This window comes from Bombyx mori, chromosome 7 (assembly GCF_030269925.1).
Source record: "Bombyx mori chromosome 7, ASM3026992v2".
Classification (NCBI taxonomy): domain Eukaryota; kingdom Metazoa; phylum Arthropoda; class Insecta; order Lepidoptera; family Bombycidae; genus Bombyx; species Bombyx mori.
Window position 1 is genome coordinate 938,529 of NC_085113.1, and position 17,569 is coordinate 956,097.

Below are 17,569 nucleotides of genomic sequence, written 5' to 3' on the forward strand. Positions count from 1 at the left end.
CGTTCCTATAATTTAGTCATCTACAATGTATATGGATTGTATATGGATTGTAATTTTTTTAATTTTCGAAAATTAAAAAATGTTTTAGAATTTAATATTTTTATTATTATTTTATTGCTTAGATGGGTGGATAAGCTAACAGCCCCATTGGTGTTAACAATACTGTCTTCGTCACGGGCCCCCATTCTCGGGGGGCCCCGAAAGACCGACAATTTCTCTCACACGTTTATTCTCAAAACATCTTTGTCGGGCGTATTACACTTTTTTCACAAATCAGTAATCAGAAGGTATTTACAAGACATATACTATGCCTATAATAGAAGATTTTGCTCAACAGAAATCCCGAAAGAAACCGTTATCGAAATCGTAACCAAACAACCAGTCTAATTCTATTATCTAATATCATCAATTCTAAATCAATCAATTCTAATATCATTAATGACATATTATATTATACTGTATTTGATTAGGTAAGTATAATAAATGGTCATACTCAGTAATTTTTTTAAATTATAATTCACTTTTTTTGCTTTCCAAAAGGGCCTCAAATTCTTGTGTGCCCTAGGGCCCCAACCTAGTTTAAGACGTCCCTGGGTGTTAAGTGGTCACTGGAGCCCATAGACATAATAAAGATCATATCAAGTATAGTTATAACGGCTGCTCCACCCTTCAAACCGAAACGCATCCTACCACTAGTAATTACGCAAATTATAATTTTGGGGGTTTGATTTTTATTATACGATGCTATTCCTTCACCGTGGAAGTCAATCGTGAACATTTGTTAAGTACGTAATTCATTAGAAAAATTTATACCCGCCTGCGGGATTCGAACACTGGTGCATCGCTACATGCGAATGCACCGGACGTCTTATCCTTCGGGCCACGATGACTTCATACAGGTACATACGTTTAAGAAAGATTGATCTATATTTTATCCCATTAAAAAGCTGAAACTGAGACGTAGACTATATATACTAATGTTTATATTAAAACTATCATCAAACTACAGTGCAGCCAAAGAAAGAAGAGGCAAAACTTCTCGTGACCGAGCGAAAGGTATTGAGAAAAATACTAGGACCAGTTCGGAAAGAAGACGGTTCTTGGCACGTCCGAAAAAATAAGGATGTGGAGAGGCTTTTTGGTGAGCCAAATATTCTGGGGGAGATGAAGGCACGGAGGCTCGGATGGCTCGGACATGTAGTACGTATGGAGCAGGATCGGGCTGTGAAACGGGTGTACACGGGTGTACCGGAGGGACGCCGCTTCGTAGGGAGGCCCAAGTACCGCTGGTGTGACGCTGTGGAAGGAAATTTACGGGAGCTCCAAGTGTCGGACTGGCAAGGTGTTGCGCAGCGCCGGGATGAATGGCAAAGTTTATTGTCGGAGGCCAAGACCCACTTCGGGGACATAGCGCCAGCTCAGTAGTAGTAGTATCATCAAACTCGGTTTTCTGTGGCGCAAAGAGCATCCTTTTTTTTACAAAGTGCTTTCAACGGAAACTATTGGTTTGTAAAAACTAAAGGCGGTTCTAAAATGAAATCTGTGTGCTTGACTTGCGAGTTTCTTAACGTTCTCGATAGCGTAAAAGTTAACTCAATTTGTATACAGTCGGGACAGCGCCCCTAGCGGAAAACGTAGGCAAACGTTCCAACTACGTTAACTTTTACGCTATCGAGAACGTTAAGAAACTCGCACTGAACACGCTGAAAGGATAAAACATGTCCGACTATTTATCCGATAGATTCTGAAATTTTGGGTTTGTGCACAGTTCCAGCAATTAATGAACTGTTTTTGAAAATAAAAGTTTATAATCGTAAATATACATTTAATATCAATAATAGCCTTAACATTTTTAATATAGTTAACTAAGTAAATATAATATTTTACAATTTTTTGTAACGTGGCATTGTAATACTTTACAACTTAATCTAATAAAATAAATGGTAAATCCTATTTATAATAATGTCACTAACATTTTAATAATATTACTGCACTTAAACACACTGTAAGCCTTTTAACCAGGTGATGTTAAAAATTATCAATGTTTTTGTTATTAATATAGTGATAAATACAGATAGGTATTAGTAATAAAAATAGATATAGGTATATTTTACTAGTTAATTTCAAATCGACAGATCATTTTGAAATTACTTTTAATTATAGATACCGACCCGCCGTCGCTTCGCTTCGGAAACTGTAATTTATTATTGATTTATCTACTATTTAATGGATGTTATTATATATATAAACCTTCCTCTTCAATTACTCTATCTATTAAAAAAAACCGTATCAAAATCCCTTGCATAGTTTTAAAGATTTAAGCATACATAGGGGTATAGGGACAGAGAAAGCGACTTTGTTTTATACTATGTAGTGATATGATAAGAATAGTTCAAGGATTGCTCCGGTCACCGAAGGATATCAGCATAGGGAGGAAAAAAAAGGATTGTTTAAACATGTGGTCGAAAGTAGTGCAAAGAGTGGGATTTTCGTATATCTGTGAAAAGTTACTTGTATATGTAATGAAATATAATTAATGTATTATTAAAGGTAAATTATTTCTGTATTGAAGTGGTTTTAATAACGTACTACCAAACCCTTTCACACTCAGTTAGGCTTACATTTAAAATGACAAATAGATCGTTAATTGTCGCCATATTTTTCTGGTGACTGATAAGTAGTCCTTAGTCATAATAATATTTAGGAAACAAGACAGTTAACTAAGATCTACTTTGGAAGTAACTTAAAAATATAATTTAAGTCGTGTTATATCGTATGAAACAATAATTTAACTAACTTAAAACAACTAAATCGTCATCAAACAAATTATTATATCCATAACTACTACACTCAAATACTGAAGTAAAAAAATGCTTAACGAAAAACAAACACGAAATATATTTCTCGTTGGCAAGATTCAAGAAGGCTAAAGTTCTAAGAACAATTTAAAGGTATCTACAAAATATTTACTAAGATTTACAATTACATTATATTTAGGGCTTTAAATAGATTCATCAATAAATGAAAACCGATAATAGTAAATCCCTAAATATAAAGGCAAAAATACCATTGACATTAGGAATATCTTCAACCCCATCTTGCTGCGATAGAGTATAAAGATTTGAGTAGCTCTAACGCTCTAGTGTCCGGAGCTGTTTTTAAATCTGAAGTGGCGACTCTTGCTTCTGCAATCGGTTTGTCGAAATTAGGTACTTTAGTAGTTCTCACTTCAGGCGTAGTTTTGTATTTCCTGTGTCCCCTTCGTCCTGCCGTCGTTCTAGGACTGAATGTAGTTGAAACAGGCCTCAAGTCTTCAATTTTAGACGTCTCTGTTGTAGACATTAAAGAATTTATGACGCTTGGATCCAAGTTTATGCTCTTCCCTCGTCTCTCGAACTGTCTGGGTATGATTTCATGTCTGTCCATTCTCCTATTGTCACTGGTTTTGTATTCATTTTCAGCGATTGTGGTTGGTTCTGTCATCTCTTCTTTAGCGATCTCCTCCATGTCTTTCTGTGAAACAGCCATCAGGGCCTCTAGTAGAGCCTTCTTTGAAGCTTCAGCAGTTGAGTTGTGGTCGTCATCGCATGTTTGAATTAAGAGGAGAATAAGTCTTTTGACTGTTTTGGATTTAGTCTTCTTCATGACATTCATTAGTTTCTCTGTTGTTGTGGAGTTCATGCCTCCCATTATTTCTTTGGCTTTTTCAACTACCGTATCGGTTATTGCTGATAAATCTTGTGAAGGTTCAGTTGATGAATCCTTGAGTAGTCTCCCAACCCTAATATCATTTTGGTTTTCAGTACTGGCTTCGATATTGGCAGTAGTGGTTTGTTCTGTAGTTTGGTACTCAGAGATGGTCGTTGTCGCTGAATTGTACATTTCGTCTCTCAATGAGTTATCAGGTCCAGTTGGACTTAGACCGTCATTTAACGTGATTGGATCAATGAACGTACTCTGCCAATTATCAAAAGTTGACCACTGTTGGTAAGTAGTTTTGTCAGTGTCTGGAGATGTAAAAACACTATCGGAGGTTGGTGCTGTCGTTAGGATTTCAGATTCTGCAACTCTAGTAGTCGTAGGAGGTTGAGTTGTTGGTATAGCTGTAGTTAGTTCGAAGTCTGCCGTAGTGGGGGCTTCCGAATCACCAATCTTATTTCCAGTTTCGTCTAAGTTTATTTGTTTTCCTTGGCGCGAATTTTGTGTTCCTACGAAAGATTGACTATGTGCTCTTTGTAACTCTTCTTCATTCTCTAGCTCCACGCTGTCTGTTTCTGTGAAATACACAGGCGTAGTAGTCGGAATCACAGTACTCGTTCTAATTCTTTTACTTTCGAAATCTTCGATAGTTGTAGGGTAGGAAGTGGATGCTGATGTGTCTATGCCCCAAGCTGTTGGTAAATTAGTGGCCTCAACATATTCATCTAAAGGCTGATTTCCAGTGAAATTGATGCTGTTACCATAAGGAGCATCGCTAACGGTGAGTGCATTATTATGGAATCCACCGTATTTAGGAACAGAGTAATCCGTTGTTTGTTCGGAATTAAGGTTATTTAAAGTATTGACCTCAAATGCCACGGTGTATGGTGTAGTTGATGCATTAGGCGGTGGGGGAGCTTTTGTATAAGATGCTGATATTCTACCGCAACATCTGAATGGATTTCTTGGAGTTGTCTGAGTCTGGGTCGTAGCCACTACTTCTGGTGTATATGTTGTTGCTGTTGCATCAGAATATTTGGTAGAGATTGCCAAGGCTTTAGGTTCTCTAACAGACGGTGCGTTATTTACTCGTTTGCTGTCATCGGAAAATCCTAGGATTTCATCGTCTTCTTCGTTAATTGTTGTTGTCGGTTCCGTATTTATTGCTTCTTCTGTTGTCGGAAGAAGATCACTGAAAGAGGGATGGGTTGGTCGGATGTCTGATAGCACCTTTCTAAATTGAACAGGATCTTGTAAATAGGCAGATAAGGCATGAGTGAATACTTGTGCTAGCTCTCGGACCTGTGGGGAGCTCGCGAATGGATTTTGGCTTTGTTGCACCATTAGATCTTCAGAAAACGCACCGAAAGTATTGTTTAATTCTGCTTTCATTTCTTCGATCAACTCTGCTTGTTCCGTTCCCTGTTCGAAGAGATTACTGTATTTATGTATGGTTTTCTGGCTAAAGAGTCCTGGAAGAGCTTCTTCCATTGCTTCATAATCATCAAAACCGCTCGTAGTAGTTTCAGTTTCTTCAGTTGTAGATGTTGTAGCCAGGTTGTCTAATCCTGTAGCGTAGTAAATAGCTAGGCTGTGTAATGATTTTGGCGTTAAGGAAGGTGGCACGATACGACCTGTCCTTAATGGTTGGTTTTCGTAGAATTTTTCTGTAGTCGTTACTGTTGGCGCTTCAGTTGATTCAATACTTTCCAAGTTCAATTTCCTTAAAAGCCTTTCACGTCTATCTTTATATGAAGGTTCCGTGGTCGCTTCGCTAACTTGATTTGTTGTTGAGAATTCATCGTTTTGTTTTGCAGTTGTGGTGGTTTCGGTAAAGGAAACACCTTCAGACCTTGTTGTTTGTGGTATTTTAGTAACAGATTCAAAACTGTTCTTAGTTTCAATTACTACTTTGTCCGTTTTACTTTCTACTTCATAGACTCTCTCAGTTGTTTCCGGTATTTTTTCAGTTGTGGTTGTTAAAGATTTATTCTTTTCCTTTTCCAGGAAACCTTTGAGCGCGGACACTCCGGGTCTAGTGTAGGGCTCGTGTCTCTGATACGCAGTGAAGCTCTTCGTGTATGGGACCAAAGTTGGCCGTTTGGTTGTCTCTTGTGTTTCTTGGGCTAAATGTTTGTCCCGTATGTCGTACAAAGTGGTTAAATTGGGATTTATTCTCGGCTTAGGTTTTGGTGTGTTGGGCGTGTAAACCGGGTAGGGACGATAGTTTTTAGTGTGTAAATTTTGCAAAAATTGTCTGTTGTTATTATTAGCGAAAGACGCTGTCTCGGCAGCTACTTGCATTTCTTTGATTTCAGTGGGCACTTTAGGGGCTTCTAGGTACGTGGGTAATGTTGGTTTTGGCACAGTGAAGCTGTTGGTGATCAATTGAACGAGATTTCTTCTTCTGTTTTCGAAACTGGTTGTCTCTTGAGTCCGTTGCGTTGGGTTGAAATCAAAAAGCGTGTGCAAGTTTCTGCCCGTTGGTACGTTGAAAGGTTTTTCAGTTTGCAGTTTTTGTCTGTGCCTCTGTAGCCTCTCTGTTGTACTGGGAACGTTGACGGTAGACCTCCTGGACTCGGCCCTGATCTGGCTATCTCCGATCAGCTGTAGGTCCTGCTGTTTGTGATTTTGGGATGTTTTCTGCGATTTCTTTTGTTCATTTGAGTAATACTCGGCGCTGGACTCGTATAAGGCGGGGGCGGATGCGCAGTCCACCTTGAACCACCAGTCGCAAATGAGATGGGACTGGCTGAAGATGGTCCCGTTTGGGCACAGGAATGATATCTTGCGTGACGTGTCGCAAATGTGGAATACCTGTAATTTTAAACAAGCGAATGTAAAATCCCTTTGTTAAAAAGTTGAGCGGCGCGATTATATCGGGATTTAAATATTCTGGCATGTACGTATGACAGGTACGTAAAATATACTTATAGGTTTTATTAATTACTGGTACGTAATTACTGGTGGTAGTACCTCTTGTAAGTTTGCGCGGGTAGGTACCACCACCCTGCCGATTTCTGCCGTGAAGCAGTAATGCGTTTCGGTTGAAGGGCAGCCGTTGTAACTATACTTGAGACTGTAGAACTTATATCTCAAGGTGGGTGGCGCATTTACGTTGTAGATGTCTATGAGCTCCAGTAACCATTTAACACCAGGTGGGCTGTGGGCTCGTCCACCCATCTAAGCATTAAAAAAAATAGTAGTCATGCGTTCCGATATGAAGGGTGGAAAAACCGTTTTACAATTCAATTGAGAGTCGAATGATGATGATCAGATTATGAATACTTAATGAGCCTAGAGTCTGTCTGTTTAAATTAATTCAGTTTACCTGGCAGTCGGTTTCCAAGTCGGCGTAGTATCCAGTTGGCACGTTCTTGCAGTTGAATTCAGTGCTGGGGATGTTAGGGTATGCAGGGAAGTCCACGCCCGCCTTGCCGATGACGCCTTTAATATGAAAATATATAAAATTAACATTATTATTTATTGTCATTATTATTAGGGAGTTCAACATTCATATAAATATTAACCTATCCATTAAGTACAAGCTGAAACGGAGTCACGATCCTCAGCAATGAGGGAGCGATGGAGAAGAAGAAGTACATGTATTTTTTACATGGATACCAAGTCTCAAGTCAATCGGATGCATGGTTCAGTAGTTATGACGGAACATCCGTAAAAACCACTGTAGATTTATATATTCGTATAGATTATACAAACAGCTGATTCTCTTTTTAAATTCCAATAATTATGTTCGTGACCGTTTTGTAAATATTTCCGGGGAACTTCAAAGCAAATTTAAGTCTTGTCGTATAGCGAAATTACTTTAAAATAAACTAAAATCTATTTTAAAGTAATTGGTGGCTAACGTAATATTCAAATGACGACGAATATCATTTTAGTCATTCATGAATAGCGAAAACTAAAGTGGCCGAAACGTTGGAAATAATAATATCGAGGGGTGCACGACAAGAGGGATTCATGTCGTGCCGCCTTTTCGAAGTGGCCCAATAATGCCGACTGTAGATACTTACTGAGTCAAGCTCCAGGTCATCATGGACAGTTCGATGTTTTTAATTCAACACATTCAATACAACAAAGTTTACCTCATTAAAATAACTAAAGAAGCTTTTTGTTTTGTTGTGATATTTTTGCCAAACTTTAAACTTGCGTAGAGTTTAAAAAATGTCACTTTAATTAAATAGCCTTTCATCCTTCGATATAAAGACGATACAAGGCCCTAAATTAAACTATAAAGTGTAAAAACTATAAACGTGCTATTCTATACTAATATTATAAAGAGGAAAGATTTGTTTGTTTGTTTGTATTGAATAGGCTCCGAAAGTACTGAACGGATTTGAAAAATTCTTTCACTGTTTGGAAGCTACACTATTTCCGAGGGACATAGGCTATAATCTTTTTAAAAAAAAAAATTGGTAACTTTACTAAAGCTCCAATAATGTAACCCAAGGTGTAAAAAGATTACTTAAAATATTCTTTAAATCGCGTGCCCTGCGAAAACTATTGATGATAGAATAAAATAATGCACTACGACTTTGTAGAACACAGTATTATTTACAAAAAGTGTCGTGACAGCATATGTCTAACTATTATAGTTATACCGCAATAAGTGTTCTTTTATTCAAATATCGTTGAAATTTTTGTTAAAGACCCGAGCGAAGCCGGTGCGGGCCGCTTGCTAATTATATTTTAATTACTGGGCTTACCTTGAACGTCCAGGTCTGGATGGCTGTCGGCCGGTATGAGTCTCTTGACCAGCGGCCGACCCTCGGTGTAATGTTCGAAGCCCGCAGCGCCCATAGCTTCGGCGAGAGCTTGTAAGCTCTCCGCGCTTGGAGTCGGCTCGTAAAGTTCAGCAGTTCTCGCCGTGTCCTGAACGTGTTAATGAACAGAATCATTGATAGCTTTCGTGTCGTTGGAATCCAACGCTGTTTTTGTACCGTAAAAAAATATTAACGAATTCATAAAATACTAACGACCCGCCCTCGCTTCGCTTCGGAAACTGTAATTTATTATTGATTTCTCCACTATTTAATGGATGTTATTATACATATAAACCTTCCTCTTTAATCACTCTATCTATTAAAGAAAACCGCATCAAAATCCGTTGCGTAGTCTTAAAGATTTAAGCATACATAGGGACAGACAGATATAGGAACAGAGAAAGCGACTTTGTTTTATACTATGTAGTGAGTGATGATGTAATTTTTATTTATTTTAAACTTTATCTAGCAACGTATTTTATGTACGTATCTTTGTAGGCAGCGGCTTGGCTCTGCCCCTGACATTGCTGACGTCCATGGGCGATGGTAACCACTCACCATCAGTTGGGCCGTATGCTCGTCTGCCTACAAGGGCAATAAAAAAAATGCTAGGTGAAATTAAAATTTCCGAATATTGTAAGGTCAGCAGGGATGCATAATATTATTTCCTGTTTTGATTACTTATTTAAAAAAAAAAAAAATTACCTGCCGACGTTGCGCTGGTCTCCTGGCGCAGTCACAGAGCCCTGAAAATTAAAATGGTTAAATTAATTATTTATATTTTCTTTATATAAAACTGTAAACCACGACTTAGGAAAACCAGTGATTTTTATCCACAAAACACTAAACAATCCGACAAACTCATCTAACTTTATTATTGGTGGTAGGATTTCCGCGCGGGTAGGTACCACCACCCTGCCTGTTTCTGTCTTAAAGCAGTAATGCGTTTCGGTTTGTAGGGTGGGGCAGCCGTTGTAACCATACTTGAGACCTTAGAACTTAAATCTCAAGGTGTGTGGCGCCTTTACGTTGTATATGTCTATGGGCTCCGGTAAACACTTAACACCAGGTGGGCTGTGAGCTCGTCCACTCATCTAAGCAATAATATGTACATATATATGAGTCGTCTATTATCAAAGGCGGCAATCTGTACATTTGGACAAAAAATTTTTATTGATATGTCAATACAGATTTATTTGAATATAATCGTCTCCTTCAAAGAATACGGTTCAAAACCTGCATTAAATAAAGGTTAATACTTAACCTGTTATTTATCTAAGATGTCGTTCCGAAGAGTTTTGTGACTGCCAATGGAATACAAAGCCAATAATTCGTTTTTCTGATTTACCAATCATTGTCCAAAAGTCAGATTGCCGCCTTTGATAATAGTCGACTCATATTAAAAGAAAACAGGTCCTGTCCGTATAACCGTCGTAAAAGCAAAAACTTCCGATAATGCTTTGTCCCATTTTAACTGACAGTAGTCCCACAACGAAAGCTTGGAACTTGTCAACATCGATGTGAAAGTTAGTAATGTCTCTGCATAAAACAATAAATAATTGCCACAGCTTATGCATACTATGTACTGTGGTAGTTCATTCACTACTTTGTTCGCGGCTGCCATACGTATACACATATAGGCACCATGCTTATGGCATGTAGGTGTATTTTGAGCTTTGTATAACCTTTTTTATTAGAGGATGAATGCTTTTGATTTAAGCTTTTCGAATTTCATATCATAGATAGATAGATTTGTTATAAATAAGCAACTCAAGCTCTCAACAAAAATGTTTACGGGCGTCGGCCACTAGATGGCTTTGTTTCAATTAGTTTCTCATGCTCCTGTAGATGGCAGTTACATATTACCTATCCTATATTTTATTTTTAATGAAAGATTTTGTAAATTTGTAAGGAACTACTACAAATTAATAAAATTTAATCATTTTGTCTATAATAAACAAAGACTTGCATGAGTTTTTTTATTTTTATTTTCTGTGTTTTGTTATACAATAAATAAATGCCTTAACTTTAACAACATATACGTTTAGGGACATCCGTTACAAGATGTCACTGGTTTCCATACAATTTTTTTTGTCTTAAAGTTCCAGGGCCCTGTTTCAAGTTACGTTTAGTTTAGCAAGTACAGTCAGTTGTCTGCAAACATTTGAATTTTAACCAAACACATACTAGATGGCGTTGGTGATTTTATTCATTACATTCGTGGAAGGTCACGATCGGACATAAATCTAATTATGTCTTTACATAACTATCGTTTCATTGTAAGTACTGATATCGTATACCTACAAAAACATATTTCTAGTTTAAGCACGACCCGGTCTCCAGATAAATTAATTAAGTTATACTATATTAATAAGATATGGCGTCGTTTAGTAAGTGCAAATGATTTTAATTCTGTATTATTTGCAGCCCACTATACAAATTTTAGATTTGACTATTTAGGAATACATTTCTTCAATTAATTGATTTTTAAATTATACTAGGCTAAGCACGGATCTGTAAAAACAAACTTACAAAATGAAAATCTTACCCTTAACATTTTTTGGTCATTCTACAATTTAGAGATTCGGGTAATTTCAATAAACTGTAGAACTAGTCATGTTTCTGAGTCATGATTGAAGAAACTATTGTATCATTGGCACACTACTACCACACGGAAGCTCTCTTCGCTAATTTAATCTATAATGATTGGCTTCCTCAAGAGTACCAGCGCGTTCCACCACAAAGGAGTATAACATTTGTTTCATATCTTTAACGTTCCATTTAGTCGTAACACCATTTCCTGTATGAGTTCCGTAGTTACGTGTTTCGACCGCAAGACATTGTGACCACTCCTGTTCCAATAAGGTGTCGTAATATGATTGTCATAAATTCAGTACATAGATATTATATAGTTTTAATAACACTAGATTTTCGATACAAGCAATTCCACTTGTAGAGCTGACTCTCAATTTCTGGTCGATTCTTGTCGGCGATGAAGGTAAAGTAAATTCAAAACATATCCAAAGACCTCATTGAATAAAAGCTTTTTGATATGACAGTTTTATTTTACCTATGCTGATAGCCTTGAGAGGCTATTTCAGCGTAACCTTAACTAGTAGGTGAGCTCACTGGGCTCAAACCGGGAGAGTTGCTAACACCAGTCCTAGCAAGACCAGTGCTTCGCAGAATCTACCGCCGGATCGGAAACGCGACCCACTGAGAAGATCCAGCGAGAAACTCAGTGGGCTGTGTCTGTGGGTTAATTCGCTCGTCGAGCCCTTCGTCAGTAATATTTTCTATTCTATCTATTGTATGCAACAAATGTTTTCGTTCGTGCTTATTTACGACTGACTCGATGCTGGAGTAGTTAGCGCTCCTGACCTTTGGGATGAGAGCCTAGGTTCGATTCCTACATCAGACAAACATTCGTGTGACGAAGAAGTTTCTTTGCACTTTGTTGAGTTCCTTAATATCTATATAGGTATGTTTAAATATATATAAGTATGTGTATGAGTCACTGGTTCTTATAGTACAGTGTATCGTAGTTTGGGGCCAAATGATAGTCTTTGCTTCATAAATAAGGAGGATTTGATTCTTATTTTTTCCACCTTATCTCACTAGATGGGGTCGGCACAGCTTATTTTTTCCTCCGTTCTCTTCTATCAGCCGTCATCTCAACACTCACTCTCCTCCTCTCACACTCCTCTGTCTCTCATATCGACATTCACACACTCCATGTCTTCTTCGGTCGACCTCTTCCCCCTCTACAATCCCCCTCTTCAATAATTAAACAATAATAAAATGTTTCGATAATTATTATTGTCAGGGATTTTTTTTATTGTTGCATAATGCTCAAATAATATCAGCATCGGTTAGCTTTTGTTTTGGATAACGAAGCTCTCTAAAAACTTGAACCTTGTACAATATATTAAAGTAACAATCGATACCTTGGACTGTTAATGTATACTAAGAATTATCTCATATTTCTCACGGTTGTTACGCAAAATTACATAGAACCTTTCATTAGTCTGATATAAAATAGGATGAAGGATTTTTCTCCATTGTATGATAAAAGAACAGAGGAAATATTCTGATCGCATCATTGGTCTAATGGTTAGTGAATATTTTTAATGCGCCACGGTGTCGGGGCGTATTAAAAAACAACTTCAACCGAGATATGAATCTCGGTTGAAGTTGTTTTCTTTATTCGCGAAGTGAAGCGAAGTAAATTGTCCCTTCGTAACAAAGTGTCATTTTACAAAACTTGTATATGCTCCGTCATAACCTATGTAAGTGTAATGTTTGCTCACGCGGCCCACATGCACATTAACTCTCTCCAGGTCATCCAATCCAGTTTGTTGTGCAGGATTGTCGCCAGAGCACCACAGTATGTGACAAATGTTGATCTTCACGAAAACCTAAATATCGAATTGATCCGAAAGTATCTTAACGAAGCGTCAGAACGCTACTTTGAAAAAGCGGTGCGACACCATAACCTTCCTATCGTGGCCACCATTAATTATATATCCGATCCGATCCAAGTCGTCGCTCAAAACATCTCTCATCGGCTCCTTTGGATTCGGTCTCGGTCCTCGTAAAACTCGTCTCAACGAAGAGTTCAACGAGCAAACTAACTCAAACAAAACCCACTGAGTATCTCACCGGATTTTGATTGTCGCGATTCCGATCCGGTGGTAGATTCAGCGAAGTCCTGCTCTTACTAGGGCCAGTGTTAGCAATCCTCTCTAGTGGAACGGTCGCAGGTCACTTAAACGGTCGTTTGTTCTATTGTCGTCTTATATGAGAACGGTCAATTCGTTCTTTTTCATCTTTTTGTGGCTCTCTTTAAGGACGTCAAAAAATGTACTGCCGTGCCGCTGGTCACGTACGCCCTCGTTCCATTTCTCTTCGAATTATTTTCAAATCTCTGTCTTAGTCTGTCTATGTCTAGTCATTATAGGTCTTATGTCCTGTCAAAGAGGTTGCACGCCACGACACAAGTTGAGTTCGTGAACTCACCTACCGGACCACGTGCAGCCTGAACAGTCCCAGCTATCAACGATTAGATAGGAAAATAAAATCCTCTGTGCTTTAATTAATTCGCTTCCATCTGCGGGCGGCACGAACGCAATGACTTGAATACCGACCTCAAGCGAAACTGAGACACATTTTCGCAAGGTCCCGCCACACCTTTGTATTTTGCAATTTTAATATTCGTAATCTTAACTCGGGAATTACAAAATTAAAATTTAATGACACCCAGGAAAGTTAATTAAATATTTATTCATAAAATATTATAAAAGCGGCCGTGCGGTTTGTTAATTTCACTGACCTGAATTTTGGAATTGTTGTAGTTTAAAACAATGTAAAATGTTTGATTGTTTGATATTGTTGTTCTTTTTTACTTTTGGACTATGATAGCTAATTCTATAATGCTTTATTTATCTATTGGTTTATCTATTGGTAAAGTTCCTCCGACATTTTAATTTGTTTCGCTGTGTCAGTTAACTCGTGCTGGAAGTTTCTTTGAAGTCATCTTGTCAGGGTTATTTGTCACTCTTAAAATCACTCCATGTTATTTTCTCGCTCTTAGTTTTTTTTGTAAGCAAAAATTAATAATTTTACCTGTTGAGCCTTTTAAATTGTAATTACTCAATTAAACTCTTTAATATCCTTAGTAGCGACTGAAACGGTATTCAAATCGCGTAGGCGGGTACCAATTTTTCTAATGAAATACGTATTTACCAAAATGCTCACGATTGACTTCCACGGTGAAGGAATAACATCGAGTAATAAAAATCAAACCCGCAAAATTATAATTTGCGTAATTACTGGTGGTAGTACCTCATGTGAGGCCGCACGGGTAGGTACCACCGCCCCGCCTATTTCTCCCGTGAAGCAGTAATGCGTTTCGGTTTGAAAGGTGGGCAGCCATTGTATTGTTAAAACTGAGGCTTTAGAACTCTTGCCTCAAGATGGGTGGCCGCATTTTTTCTGTAGATGTCTATGGGCTTCGGTAAGCACTTAATACCAGGTGAGCCATGAGCTCGTTCACCCATCTAAGTAATAAAAAAAAACATATCCAAGGTGTAAATGCTAAGTCCATACTTATTGTAGTAAAAATATAAAAATTCTGTTTCATACCAAGAAGCATCGCAGCAAGGACTATTGATATAAGTTCCATGTTGTTTCTTCTTCTCCACCGCATTGTTATCTGGAAATATAAAATATAGTTATGTATAGTTTTATACGCAAGGAAAGCCAAACGGGCATGATGTTTAATTTTTAATACGCTTTTATTAGCTTCAGACGTATGTATGTTATAATCTTCGATCAATAATACTACTAGATTCGCGATTAGCGCTTCAAAAACGGCCCGAAAAATAAGACCACAAATAAATTTGTGGTCTTATTTCAAATTAGTATGGTCCAATCATAGCCAACACTAAGACGTCAAAACGCTGCAATGCGCGTTCAAAAACTGAGTAAAAAACCACCGTAACACCAAGGTTTTGGAAGGAATATCTTTTTTTGGTAAATTTATATTATTAAGTGTTTTTCATAAAATAATAAACACAATTATATTGTAAATAAAACACAATTTACGAATATTGTAATTGTTTGGCCAATGTTTGCAACAAGGCACCAACTATTGTAACAAACATCACCTATTCTTGGACAGGGAATGCATAGAGTAGTTTTGTTATTTTATAATGTTATTTTTGTTTGTAGATTTCCTAGTAGCCCCTTGTCGCTGTGCACAATGGATATATATTGTCGCGAAAGAAAGAGAAGAAATATAGAACCCTTATAAAAATTCTAGAATTGTTCAATGGTGGTGGCAAATCAATGCAAAAAAGTATTAAAAAAACTTTATATGTATGTGTAAATATTTTAAGCGTATATGCTGAAAAGGATTTGTTTTCTGGGGGAAACGAACACAGCCATAAAATAAGCCTAAATTAAACTGATTATAGAAAAATTCATTGATATAAGATTACATTATATTTGTAAAAAAGAAACCGCTCATATAAAAATGACTTCTAAAAGACAGCTTTATAACAAACTGAATCTGTTTAAAGGTAATTAAACCTACATTATTGTTTTAATTACTTCTGTATAAAGAATACGTGGAAAACATGTTTCGTGTTTCCTTTCATATTTTTTTTACTTTATTCAATTTTATTTTTTATCACCTATTTGTTGTAATAGCGGCAATGTCAAATATTATCTACTACTTTTTCAATCGGTCAAAAATAGTTGCGACCATACAAAACAAACCTAAAACAAATATGTATATTCTGCAACTCTATGTCTTTCAATATTTACTGTGTTCTGAGCATTGAAATGTAATACCAAGAACTACATCTAGTTCCACAATACAATAAGCCCGAAATTTTAAACAAATATTTTTAACCTTATAAATTAGGCTTTAAGTATCATTTTAGAATAAATATTTTTGTACTGATGACTTTTTATGTTCAAGTGACATTTTAAATTTATTCCATAATATTCTTTTTCTGACGAAAGGACCTAAATACATATATTTTGCAATGGTAATTAAACTTTATGTTTAAGTATTAAGGTTTATAATAAACTGAAGTCGTTAACATTATTAAACTTTTTTCTAAGACATGAAGATGTTTTCGTGTCTGCAAACGTGGCCACTGGAGCGTCTCATTTTTGTTCCTGATCCTTAATCTAGTACTATTATTGATCGAAGGTTATAATAGTATGTAACGGAATCTTTGAACATGATTTTGACCCCCTTCAAAACGTCGGATTAACTCGAAAGTTAGTATACTTTTTAAGGACCGATGACCATTCTATATTCAAAAAAAAAAATATTGAAAAAATTGAAATTCAACTAAAAAATGAAAAATAAATAATAGTTTAAAAAAACTAACAAAATACGCTTTTATAGAAAATCCAACTAAAAAATTGAGAATAAATTTTAATAATTTTGAATTAAAAATAGTGTAAGAAAAAATTATTTGCATGGGGTGTATGGTATCAGTAGTTACAAATATTTTATGAACAGATATCAGTAGAACGGTTATTTTGATAATATCCTGAAAAGCACCCCACGCTTTTTTACAATAAAATAATTTTTTCTTACACCACTTTTAATTCAAATTTATTTTCTATTTTTTAGTTCGATTTTCTAAGTAAGCGTATTTTGTTAGTTTTTTTATGCTATTATTTAGTTCGTTTTTTTTTGTTAATTGTAATTTAATTTGTAACTCCTTTGTGTTATTAAATTAAACAATCAAAATACATTATTTCTGCCGTGAAGCAGTAATGCGTTTCGGTTTGAAGGGTGGGGCAGCCGTTGTAACTATACTGAGACCTTACAACTTATATCTCAAGGTGGGTGGCGCATTTACGTTGTGGATGTCTATGGGCTCCAGTAACCACTTAACACCAGGTGGGCTGTGAGCTCGTCCATCCATCTAAGCAATAAAACAAAAAAACATTCCAAATGTAATCGAAATCGAAAAGAGTGAGTAAGGAACCATCTCAAAACGTTCATTTCTTCTACTACACTGTTATTACGAACGAACTATATGGTGACATAACAATGAACAAAACTCAATTAAACGCGAAAACCATAAGGCGTGGTGGAGACGTGACCAGATATTAGATCCGACCCGGATGCGACTTTCGTTTTCAGAAATACTTACATACAGTACGTGATATAAAATACTATGTTGTATTCACACGGCAATGTGTCACGATTTCGCGAACGCTCTCGGCGCCATTTTAAGTTTATCTGTCAAAGTTTTGTTGTCTACAGGACGTTTTAAGTATTCTTTTGAAAATACGAAAAAAGATGAGGTTTTTATAGGAAGTATTTATACCAGACTGGCCCGAAAGAAGGCTGACAAGCTTCAGTTTTAAGTGTACATATCTATATATTAATACGTGAAGCAAAAACTTTGTATCCCTTTTTACGAAAATTGCGCGGACGGAAAAGTATGAAATTTTCTACACTTATAGACAATATAGAGAAGAAGTGCACAACGCTAATATTTTTTTAAAATAATGCATAACAGATACATTAAATCCATAAAGAAAACATTACA

The 17,569-nt window shown here is 36.6% G+C and overlaps 1 protein-coding gene and 1 long non-coding RNA gene across 7 annotated transcripts in view; one reads left to right on the forward strand and one right to left on the reverse strand.

Moving 5' to 3' along the window:
* Window positions 1–1,804: 1,804 nt before the first annotated feature.
* Window positions 1,805–17,569, reverse strand: part of LOC101747065 (mucin-2) — a 91,333-nt gene continuing 75,568 nt past the window's right edge. For 5 of the 6 annotated variants that reach the window (XM_021353521.3, XM_038012033.2, XM_062669320.1 and 2 more), the window contains 5 exons: window positions 14,628–14,697; window positions 9,189–9,229; window positions 8,427–8,592; window positions 7,031–7,146; window positions 1,805–6,516 (listed from right to left, as the gene is read on the reverse strand). In XM_021353521.3, coding sequence (XP_021209196.2) covers window positions 3,088–6,516; window positions 7,031–7,146; window positions 8,427–8,592; window positions 9,189–9,229; window positions 14,628–14,691 — 3,816 coding nt within the window. In that variant the 5' untranslated portion in view covers window positions 14,692–14,697 and the 3' untranslated portion in view covers window positions 1,805–3,087. Of the gene's footprint in view, window positions 6,517–7,030; window positions 7,147–8,426; window positions 8,593–9,188; window positions 9,230–14,627; window positions 14,698–17,167; window positions 17,258–17,569 lie in introns of those variants that run through there. The other variant, XM_004923262.5, reaches the window with a different exon arrangement.
* Window positions 14,707–17,569, forward strand: part of LOC134199126 (uncharacterized) — a 35,229-nt gene continuing 32,366 nt past the window's right edge. The window contains exon 1 of the long non-coding RNA XR_009973479.1: window positions 14,707–16,206. This is a non-coding gene — a long non-coding RNA (uncharacterized LOC134199126). The remainder of the gene's footprint in view (window positions 16,207–17,569) is intronic.